Source organism: Cottoperca gobio, chromosome 24, assembly GCF_900634415.1.
Source record: "Cottoperca gobio chromosome 24, fCotGob3.1, whole genome shotgun sequence".
Taxonomy (NCBI): Eukaryota; Metazoa; Chordata; class Actinopteri; order Perciformes; family Bovichtidae; genus Cottoperca; species Cottoperca gobio.
This window is the reverse complement of record NC_041378.1, coordinates 19,066,410-19,078,701: the sequence shown is the minus strand read 5'-3', so window position 1 is coordinate 19,078,701 and position 12,292 is coordinate 19,066,410. Positions and strand designations below refer to the sequence as shown.

At 39.5% G+C, this 12,292-nt stretch overlaps 1 protein-coding gene across 1 annotated transcript; it reads left to right on the top strand.

The window, feature by feature from the left end:
• Positions 1–9,010: 9,010 nt before the first annotated feature.
• LOC115003805 (histone-lysine N-methyltransferase set-1-like) lies at positions 9,011–12,030 on the top strand. Its single transcript, XM_029425729.1, has 5 exons — positions 9,011–9,086; positions 9,926–10,035; positions 10,441–10,597; positions 11,106–11,298; positions 11,803–12,030. The coding sequence occupies exons 2-5, from the start codon at positions 9,930–9,932 to the stop codon at positions 11,914–11,916; spliced, it is 570 nt and encodes a 189-aa protein (XP_029281589.1). The 5' UTR covers positions 9,011–9,086; positions 9,926–9,929; the 3' UTR covers positions 11,917–12,030.
• The last annotated feature ends 262 nt before the right edge of the window (positions 12,031–12,292 follow it).

The following is a 12,292-nucleotide window of genomic DNA, read 5'->3' as shown; positions in this document are numbered from 1 at the left end:
AGAGACGGACAAGAAACTTCACCGAGACCAGACTTGACTGACATTCACTAAGAGGAACCAGAGATAGAAATGTTTGTTAACAGATCATGTAAAGTAACCTAGAGGATCCGAATGTGACGAGATTTCTGTAGTGTCACAGACCGACGTATTAAAAGCAGAAGCTCTTCCTAATCATCTGTCAGCAGAGGAGCAGAACTGATAGCATTGACAGAGACATGCAGATTAAAGAAAGACACAGTTGTAAATATCTACACAGACGGTAACTATGCATGTTCAACAACATGTGTTGCTCAACAGGGACAGAATAGAGGTATGGTAACATTGACTAACAAACGTATTACTCACACTCTTAATAGAAGACTTATTGAAGGCAGTACAGCTACCAAAGTATATTGCTTTATATAAAGGCACAACACATATGATAAGAACTGATCCAGTTTCAGTAGGCAACAATATGTAAATGAGAAGACAAACACGCCAGAACACAAGACGGAGATATTGAAAGAGATGCAGAATGCAGCTACAAAGTAAGAAAAAGCTGTTTGGACTAAGAATAATTGTATACAAGACAGACTACTTTTGAAAAAGTACTTGATCAGAGAAGACATTACTACTCCCAAGAAGCTTATACCAATGTGCGTGTGTATTGAGACACGGTATTTCACCATGTCTCAAAAGGGGGAGTATTATATTAATATAGCATATATTCATAGCATCTGACTTTAAGGCCAAATGCCGACTCCAGAATATCCGTTATAAGCACATCTGCATGGATTTTATTGAATTTAATAAATATGAAGGAAATAAATATTGTTTGACAATAATAGACATATAAATTGGGTTGAAGTATTTTCAACACGTACAGTAGACGCTATGACAGTAGCTAAAGTGTTTACAGCTAAATGAACTGTACAATAAGGTAATGTTAGTAAAGGATTATAATAATAATAATAATAATTAGACATTAGACAGAATAAGAGCATTTACGGTACAATAATCAGTGTTGATGTAAATAAGTGTGAAAGACTAATGGTATACAATAGCATTGGAAATCATGCCAAGTGTCCCTATCTGTGCCGGGAAAACTATCAGAGCCATATTTTGAAATATACCACCATTTGGGATACCAGAAATAAAATGTGATCATGAGACACATTTTTTAAATGATATCAGAAAGCATTAACAACAATGTTTGGTTGGAAAGGAAAAGCTGGATGAAGTGCTTAGCACCAGTAATAATAAAAATGCACATTTTGCAAGAGGCTTATCGCCATTTGAGTTGATTTATATTCCAGCTATGAGAGAACTTATGGACAAACAATCACATCCAGAAGTAGACCTAGAAGAAGAAATGTCATAACTGATAAAAGAAAAGATATTACGAAATGTGTTGTGTCACATACAGAGAACTTGAAGAGGGAGAGAGAGCATCCTGGAGACACCTGACACACTGTAAAATGGTAAATATATCACCACTCCTGTGAGAGACACTGACTCCATAAAGCAGAAGTCTGACTACACAGGGAGGCGTTACCCATAGGGGCGCTTGTCTCACCATCAGTGAAGAATCAACCGACCCAAAGTTTTAGAAGGGGACTGTGAAACAGAGGTCAGAGTCATCACAGGAGGGTGAGTATAGCCCGGTACACCTGAGGCTCAGAAACAACCTGTCAACATAGTTAGATCATCAAAATCAAATCAGATCATGTAGCGACGGTGTTCCCACTCATCTGGTGAGAAACGTGGAACCTAAAAGAACATCAGTCAGTAGAGACTGCACAACCACATCAAATTTGATTTCTGTGACGTAATAACCTGTCCCTTTTCTCTAATAATATGCAAAACAGATCAGAGGAGAGGAGGACACTCACGTCCTCTGGAGTGGAAGCTGGAGTAAGGCAGTATGGTCAACATCCAAAGATGGATGGGCCAATACTGTACAACAGGGGTCCCCAAACTTTTTCCTGTGAGGGCCACATAACTTTTCCCTTCTTTGATGGGGGCCGGGGTCAGTTTGTAACAGAAAAAGTGTGACGATCGCAGGGGTGCCTAAACGTAAACATTTATTGTTTTCCAGAAAGTCACACATAACCAAATATTAATAACCCTTTCTGGGATCTTCACAGAAAAGAAAGTCAGGAAATAAATAATACTATTTGTGAAATAAATAATAACCAAATCACCCTCTTTGGGTTCTTCACAGAAAAAATTAAGTTTCACTTGTTCCAAAAGCAGCGCAAGTTTCACCTCAAATGCTTTTATGTGAGAATACATGTCGCAAATGAGTTCCCCCTGGCCTTGTAGCTGCAAGTTAAGGCTGTTCAGCATTTCTGTCACGTCTGTTAAAAATGCGAGGTGCCATTTCCATTCTGGGTCGATCAGCTCTGGGACCGTTTTATCTTTTGAATGAAGAAATGCGTTAATTTCGGGTAGCAGCTCGTAAAAACGCCTCAAAACTCTGCCCCGGCTGAACCATAGGACCTCTGTGTAGTACAGCACATCGCCGTGCGCAGGCTCCAGTTCAGACAGGAATTGTTGGAACTGCCTGTTTAAGTCCCTTTGCTCTGATGAAGTTTATGCATGACACCACAACCTTCATGACAGAATCCCACTTCAACACTTTGCAGCACAGTGCTTGCTGGTGAATTAGGCAGTGGACTTGTAGCGGGGCGGTGAGACCCCTTTCTTCCATCTCCCGGTTCATGCGTCCTATTAGACCCCGAGACGCGCCCACCATACTAGGAGCCCCGTCAGTCGTGATGCTGGCAAGCTTTGACCAGTCTAGGTACAACTCTTCCATGGTTTGGCATCCTCCCCCGCTGTAGTCCCTTTGAGACTTTGGAGGGCTGCCAGCTCCTCGCACATCTCAAAGTTTGCGCTAACTCCACGAATAAAAATGAGCAACTGCGCTGTGTCTTGCACGTCCGTGCTCTCATCCAGTGCTAATGAAAAAAAGTCAAATTCTTTCGTCTTCTGCTGCAGCTGGGCATATACATTACCCCCGATTTCTTCAATGCGTCTGGTGATTGTACTCGCCGACAGACTCACGGCATTAAAGACATCTTTCTTCTCGGAACACACCTCTTCCGTGACAGCATTCAAACATTTCTTGACAAACTCCATCAGTGAAAGGTTTACCGCTGCTTGTTATCAGTTGAGCAACCCGAAAGCTGGCTTGAACGGATGACTGGTTCAGCTGAGCTTGGCGTACAAATGTATTCTGCTGAGCTAACAGTCCACTTTTTAGCTTTGAGAGTTTGTCTGCTCGCATTTGGCCTTGCAAGTTATCATACTTGTCTTTTTGACGGGAATCATAGTGTCGGCGCAGATTGTATTCTTTGAATACCGCCACCGCCTCTTGACAGATGAGACAAACAGCCTTTTCTTTGCATTGAACAAAAAAAGAATCGTTTGACCACTGCAGGTTAAATACCATGCATTCTGAATCAATGTTTCTCTTACCTAACCTTTTCGCCATTATTCCGTTCTATTTGACAGGGGCTAGTCTAGGATTCGCGAGGCCAGACTGAAAAAAAAATCATAATGCGTCTCTGGTATTGTTCAGGGGGCCGGGCCAAATGTGGAGGTGGGCCGTATCCGGCCCGCGGGCCTTAGTTTGGGGACCACTGCTGTACAAGATACATCAGGTTTTCTGAATAAAAATGTATACAAGTAGAATAAATGTACTCAAAGGAGCAAGAGGAGTGACATGAAAGAAAATAAATGATTGTAATCCATTATTCCTCACCATCATTTCATCGCATCCCAGAGATTAGAGACTATTTGTTTTAGCAGCTGAGGTTTTAGGAGCAGGTCCACAAGGACACTTTAGGATATGTAGAAAATAATATGTAGCTTGACTGGAAGATGTATACCGCCAGCTCGGTAAAGATATTGAATTGTATTGTGTGTGTGTGTGTGTGTGTGTGCGTGTGTGTGTGTGTGTGTGTGTGTCAGAAATATGTGCATTGGTGACATTGGTTGAGCGTTTCTATGTTCTATGTTTGGCCCACAACAGATCAAACTCTTGTGAGCTTGAACTCGGTTGAAGAGAAGCACAGCACCTGGGGAGAGCTTCAGCTCCACAGCATACAAGAGATGCAGTAGGAGTCCCCAGGTGAGTGCCAGAGATCAAATTGGAGCGGGTTTTGACTCATTGTTTTTATGGTGGGCAACTACCAATAAGAATGTGGATTGGATTAATTACATTGAATGCATTTAACAGGTTTATTAATTATTACTAGGGACAAGCTGAACAACAAGCAGCCACCAGCTTAATGATGTGACAAAATGGAATGTCCTTAGACATGCTCCGAGCAGAGAAAGGAGGTGTGTGGGCCATGTTTGGCTCATCCTGTTGCACATTATATCAAATAATACTGTTTCAGAGAGATCAGTTACCAGAGCCTTACAAGGATTGACAACAAAAGATAAATAATTAGCAGAGAATTCAGGAGTAAAGAATTAGTTTGGTGATGCTATGGAAAGATGGTTCGGGAAATGGAAAGTTCTCATGTCACTGGTATCCTCAGCATTAATAGCTATATCAATTTGTACATTATCTCCACTGTTTATATTTTATATATATTTATGCGTTTATACGTATACGTTTTTACGTTGAAAGGAGCCAGTTGAGGTGGTTCGGGAATCTAGTAAGGATGCCACCTGGGCGCCTCTCTAGGGAGGCGTTCCAGGCACGTCCAGCTGGGAGGAGACCCCGGGGAAGACCCAGGACTCGGTGGAGAGATTATATCTCCTCACTGGCCTGGGAACACCTCAGGATCCCCCAGTCGGAGCGGGAGGATGTGGCCCGGAGAAGGGAAGATTGGGGTTCCTTACTGGAGCTGCTGCCCCAGCGACCCGATCCCGGATAAGCGATGGATGGATGGATGGATGGATGGATGGATGGATGGATGGATGGAATTTTTTAAATATTTATGCACCAGCTAAACCAGAGCAAATTCTGTGTAGGTGTAAACCTACATGGCAAGAAAAATGTTTCTGATTATGAATACTTACTGTATGTGGATGTTGTTTTATACCATGAATTAGAAGCTTTATGACAAGATTGATTGAATCCACAATAACAAAACAAAGGTTACACAAGTATCAGCCCCTCCACACAGATTGATGACACACAGTATGACGATATGAAAAAGGAGACATGACATCATGCACCCCATACGAGGACTGTATGGGGAAGCTATTTAAAGAGTAAACTACGGACACTGAACAATAAAAGTATAACTTTTTTGATGTTGAAAATCCTAAATAAGATGACGACTACCCATAAATTTGAAAGGCAATGTTTGGTATGAAATAATGTCTTATATGGTAAAACACACCTTTCCAAGTAAACATGGTATGACAGCAGTGGTCATATCTCCTTGTACTAGTATGGATAGTTGTATGAGTCCTGTAGCAAGGTTTATTTTAATTAATTTTTAAAAAAAACTTTAAAGAAGAGAGGAATGGTTTCATGTAATTTGTGAATATGAAGAACAGGTTAACTTTGTTGAAACACCAACTAGCCCTAGATTTCTTGTTAGCTTTACATTTGACTGATGGTTCCTGCATGACACTGATTCCTGATAGTACAGATAATTTAACTGATGTCATTACAGTTTGGGATTATTTTAGATCTGCTCTAGGTAATAAGTCTGGTTTATTTGATACAGCAGATCAGGACTGGTTTACTAGTATTTTTGGGTCATGGGGAACGAAAATATTGCAGTTTGTACTTCCTGTGGTCCAACATTTTTGTTTGTTTTGCAACAACACTTTGATTATTTGTTTGTTTGTTTTGCAACTTGTATCAAGGCAATGGTTAATAGATGTGTTACTACCTTTTTGACTACTGTAGCTATCCAATCTGATGTACTAGTTCCTGAAATGTTTTATGAGGAATGTAATGTAATGTTTATATATTCTTTAATTATTCTAATAAATGCTTACACGTATTTGATCGGCCACCGCACATTCAGTTGCAGTCTGGCAAAGTTGAGCCAAGTTCAACTTTACTTGAGAGTAAGTAATGTTTAAGTAATTAGTAATACATTCGTTTTTGGTGGTCATTCACATATATTTATGAACTAATCATCACCTAATGATTCATTAAGATATCATCTTCCAGGCTGTTCTCTAGGAACTAATCCTTATCCACTTTATAGTCGTGAGTTATCAAGAAATACTCATCAACAATGAGTTTGTTGCAAACCGACCTAGTTTGTAGTTTTAAATGCATTTATTCTCATTAAAAAGTTGTGGGTTATGTTAAAACCAGGCTGTACCTGTCAGTAACTCATGTTTGCCCTTTAACCTGTTAACATTGGGGTAGCAGTGAAATGTTTGCCAGAAAATAAAATAATTCTCCAGCAACTTTCATTATTTTAATGGTAATCCCGTTATTCACAGCTTGCACAGCTAACCTAACCTCATAGGGAAACGAGACTGGAACATTTGAACTCTGCCGTGTTCATCCTGCCATTATTACTGTCAACATTTTAGACAGAGCTGCAACACTCATGTAAGAGAAACCAAGATGAACTGAACACAATAAAATGTGTTTATGATAATGCTAATAAGACTCTTGTAAGGGGGGACATGTTCGATAACACTGCACATTCCTCCACTGTTGTCTCAGACTCTAGAGTAACTCGGGGGTCAAAGGTTTGTGGGACAAATATTTCTACAAAACATGCTTGTGTATGCAAACAGATTTATGGAGCTGCTAAAATGTAATAATACCCGAAGATCACACAGGGGTTACAACACAGAAATCTGACAACATTGGGATTACCTTCAAAGGACAACCAACACTTCTGGTCTTAGCGGAGGGGAATCAGCAGTGTTGAGTCCTGTGGTCAGCAGTGATGTCCCTTTGCACAGTTCAGTCTGTTTCATGACATAATGTTTAGCTGCTTGCTGCTGTTAGATATGACTGTTTTTTTCTTCTCTGGCTGACCTTGGAATGTAGTGTTTCCCATCATCAGCATCCTGTCGGTAGCAGAATTTGCTCCACTGACCTCGACGGTCCTCTGACTTGCTTGGGTTTACTTACTGGATACTTTTACTTTGTTATTTACCTGAACCAGATGTCTGAATCCAGAGTGCCCAACAGTTAAACATGAACTGAACACTGAGCACACTGTTGGAGACTTTTACAGCTTTTATTTTTGTCCATTACATGATATTATTTAGCTTTGATGACATCATCCCAGTCATGCGGTGTAATTATAAGTACAACACAATAGTACAAAAAAAGGCTTCAAAATTAAGGGAGAAACAGCAAAATTACAATTAAAAGCAAAAATGGAAGAGAAAAAAAATACAATTATTAATTTGTGATTTCTGCATTAAAAAAAGGTTAACATAGAGAATGATCAGGTTCTGCTGAGTGTGTTCAGTCTGGCTGCACCTGTATTTCTGAGGTTGCTTGGATGGTTGTTTTTGAGTCTTGAAGGTACTCTGGTCTCACAAACCTAAGGCTAACAAAACTACATTGACCAATTTTATGCAACCAGCCTCAGATGATCATTAATCTGCAATTCAATTGAGGTTTCACTACCACATATATGTTTATGAGGCTGAAATGAAAACTACAAAACTGACAAACAATGGTGTTGCATTGGGCTGCATGTGAATATTATGCAGGTAGGAACCTTTGTATCATGTGCGTGGCCTGGGGGGACGATAATAAAGGGCGGAAGTCAAGCTAAAGTGTCTTGAGTTGAATACTCCGGTCAAATCTGACCTTAGAGTTGTACTTTAACAGAAGTGTGGTCACAGTCCTGCATGATTAATTGCTTCAAAATGAAGTCCAATCTGTACACCTCATTGTCTCCAAACAAGCCGGAGAGATGAGGGTTTGTTGGAAGTGTAGAATTATTTTTAGAGGTGCTAAAATAGGGTTCATGAGTTATCACAGTATTAGAGGACTGAAGAACTTCTCCTCTTCTCTCTCATTGTCTCTTTTTCACTTCACTTCGTATTTTCAACAGACAGACTATGGACCTTGTACTGCCTCCCATACTGCCAAACCACATTTCACAATGCATCTGTTTCTCTGCTTAATCATGTGTGTGTGTGTGTGTGTGTGTGAGTGTACTCGTTTTTCTTACTTATCAAGGCCCGATGACAGGGAGCCCACCAACGGTATGGGGCCATGAGCCCTAGTGGGGCCCAAACGGTAGGGCCCCACACAGAATTTTGCTTTAAATGAGCTCTAGAGCCTCCCCTGATGTGCCTCTTGCTTTTTTTTCACTTGGCCCAGAAGGTCACAAAATAAGGTTTAGTGTGTGAGAAGTGTGTGAACATTTTTTACGCCTAGTGGAGATTCGATGCCAGTGCAGAAGATACACACTTCGGGAAGTGTGTAACATTTAAGCCAATCAGACGTCACCATCAACATCACGTGCCAGATTGTTCTCGCGAGATCCGATGATCAATGTACCAAGCATGGAATGACTTATTGTGATCCTCAATGCCAATGTAAGGACTTTGATGCGAGCAATAGGTAAGTTAATTAACACTTTTTATTTAACTGTATTTATTTTGTTTATTTGATATAGTTGCTTGCATCTGTTGTGCAACAATTTCCAATTAGGAATACATAAAATACTATATAATATTCTTAGCTGCTCAGTTAGCTATAGATAGATAGCTGCTAAGTTAGCTGCTAATGTTAGCTACAGATAGAGCTATCTGCTAACTTAATCTATTGGGGAGCTGCAGTGTAGTGGAGACATTATTCACCATAATCAGGCTTTTTGTGCATGTAGCCTATAACACAAGCAGTTATACAGTGTAATATAATTAGATTTTTTTTATATGACTTTAAATAGTGCTTGTAATATTTAAGGGTTTATTATTTATGTGGATAGTATATATATATATATGTAACGTTAGGCTTCTCATTTGCATGCCTTTCCGTGGCTCTTGACCAATCAGTGGCTGTGTTGCTGAGGTATCTCCAATCAGAGGGTTTGTTGTTACTATCTGTTAGGCTGCGCTGAGCTAGGGAACCAGCAACGTGTGTGAACGGCAGGATTTCAGTCGCCTCGCAAATCGTCCATCATAAATATAACGTAAGTTTGTATTAACGTGTTATGTTGCAGAGTTTTAGTGCTTTTCACTCTTTAATAATGCTGGTCATTTAGTTTTTCACGTTTTAATACGGCTAGTTATCATTTAGCTTCTCACTAGCACATGGCGCGGCGCATGTCCGTGAGACAGAGCGTAAGATCTGTAGCGTTACGTGGGTTTTAAGGTATGTTAATACTTTGCTCTATGTATATTTATCCCAGTATTTAAGTTGTATTTATACTTTGTGTTCGTTGAATGAGTTTATAAGCAGCTGTCTGTGTGTTTCTGTGTTGTTTATGACGGTGCTTAAAGTGACGCGGAAGAGTTTTATTGTTATTTACTTTTCACCAATATATATATATCAGCGTTTTATATATACAAAACGCATATCAGCGTTTTATATACGGTTATATATCCGCGTTATATACGGTTATATATCCGCGTTATATATACGTATGTGAACTTTCTTCGTTTCATGTTCGCCGCATATCCGCGCTTGTTAGGAGTGAGTTGTCAGCGAAGACCAGTCTGTTAAGTTATGTATTTTAATTTCGGCTCTAGCAATTAATTTAATGTGCAGTGTGTTGGCAGATTGCAAAGGTTTCACTTTAAACATTTGCTTTGTCTTAGGTGACTTCTGATTAGTGGGAAAGACACTCAAGGAGGACTTTATGAATGTGTAAAGCCACTGATATGGCAGTTTAACTCATGGGACAGACATGCTGCATAATGTATCATTTAATTAAAATCACAATTTAGATTTGGAGAATAATTGTTAAACTCTAGCTCAAAGTTAATGCATAATCTTCTGTCAAACATGTGAAATGGCTGACGATTGAAGGAAAATGGAAAGGAGAAGAAGGCTTCATCCTCAACAGGATGCTGAAAAACATATTCAATTGAAGACTGACAAGGCTGGTCTTACAGAGCATTTCATCAACCCCTATAAAGGTTAGTTCTTAAATTCCAGTATGTTTTACTTTAACATACATTATTAGTGAATGTTAAATCACAATATGTACATTCAAAAGCCAAAAGCACAGATACATTTTCTTTAACACAACTTGTAGATTGGCATTTCACCCTGTTGACTCATTTGTTGCTTAGGGCTGCGTTATGCCTTTTGGATATTTTTACAGAGAAAACCATCTGGGAGCAGAGCACACTTTTGTTTTAGTCATTTGAATTTGTCATGTACTTTTAAAAAGTTATTTTTTTAACAGCGAGTGCTGTGATTAAAATAAAGCAGCTTTATCTGTAAATTAATTTTATTACGAATTTAAATTAAAGAGTCACAAACTTAAGATAGTGGACTGCTCTAGTGAATAATGTAATAACATTTTTCTTGCTTTACAGGTCGAGGTGTGCTTGCTACCAAGGAATTCAACCAAGGAGACTTCATGCTTGAATATCGGGGTAAACTTTTCAAACAGGATCATCATACAAACTACAACTACAATGATACAGAAGCAGTGTTCCTGTTTGATTTCAAATGGAATGGGAAATGTTGGTGGTAAGTAGTAATACATATGCCCTTGTTTGTAGATGATAGAATTGCAATAGTTATGAGATAAGCTTTAAATGGCCCACTCACTTAAGAATATCTCTTTAACTAAGCATGTGTGGACCTGAATGCAGCACACAGGAAACCAATAACAGTTGATGATGACGTTTAATGTCAGAGCTCGGCAGCTACCTTGCAGGACAGATAATGAGCACAAGTACAAAGGTAGAGGCAGGGTGAGTGGAAAAGTAATGAGGTGCAACCGGTAAGGAGAGAAGTAGACTGTGACAATCTTAATTTCTAACAAACCAAGCAAGTGAATCACCATCACAGTAATACCTGCAAGCTACTTCAATTGAATGCCCAGCTCTTGGATGAAATTTGCCTTTGTCTCTAATCTTTTTCCAAGTTTTGCATGATTTTCTTTTAAGTGTATATTACAATGCTCAGCACTATATCCAAACCAAGTAGGCAAGTTCTTCTCTTAACATTAAATCTCTCTTCTTCTTTTTTTAAGTCTTGATGCATCTGTTGAAGACAAGTCACTGGGTAGGCTGGTAAATGATGACCAAAAAAAGCCAAACTGCAAGATGAAAATTGTTGGTGTTGGTGGGATGCCACATCTTTGCATGTTTGCTCTAAGACACATTGCCCCAGAAGAAGAAATAACCTACAATTACGGGGATGCAGACTGGCCTTGGCGCAAACAGGTACACTTGCACAGTTAACAATTACACATTTCCTGGTTTTCCCTCCAAATGATAATAGTAACTCATTAATTTATAGTCGATAAGGTTTTTTTTCTTTTTCTTTTTTGCAGAATATGAGTACACATGCAGCACATTTTATCTTAATGTACGTTGAGATTTGAGCAAGCTTGATATATTTATTGGGGCCCACAAACACCTACAAGCATGGGGGTGAGGCGATGTCCCGATCAGCGCTGCTTGCAGCTATAATTGATTTATGTATTTTAAATGTACTTAATTCCATACAGAACTTGATGGATTAACCTGAAAAAAACATGCCATGCCCTGTCTTTAAGTAAAATGCTGTTTCAGTAAATGTTTTCACTTTGACACCATCAAGGCTAGACCAAGTTAGCATTGATGGTGACTGTTACAGAAACAGGCCACCTTTAGCAACTTAGGAATATCTCCATATACATGATTACTATCCTCTCTTACTGCGTTCTTGTTTTATCTGAGTTCCAGGTGACAAACGAGCAGGCTACTGCTGAGAAGGTTGAGACCGAGAGGCTCCCTTTGGATGTGACATCCCACGAGGCCTCTAACGATGATGGTGCTACTATCCAGGTAATTGAGTAATATGGACACTGTCTCACAAACTGTTTATGTTGATCTGTACACTATGTTGTTCCAGTACCAAGATGGGACCTGTTGCTATTTATTTTCTGATACAGCTGTTAGTCAGTGTTAGTGATTGGGTCATTTGGTAGAGTCTGACTGAGGAAACGGTTATTAACACATTTTTAGTCTAGCCTTGATAGTTTCAGTTACAGAAACCTCTCGCACACACACTTCTCTTTCCAGTCTTGTCCTCGTGGGGCCATCCCGTTTGGTTTTGACTTTTGAGTAAAGATACAGAAACCGCTCACACACACTTCTGTTTCCAGTCTTGGTCTTATGGGGCCCTCCCGTTTGGTTTTGACTTTTAAGTAAAGATACAGAAACCACTCACACA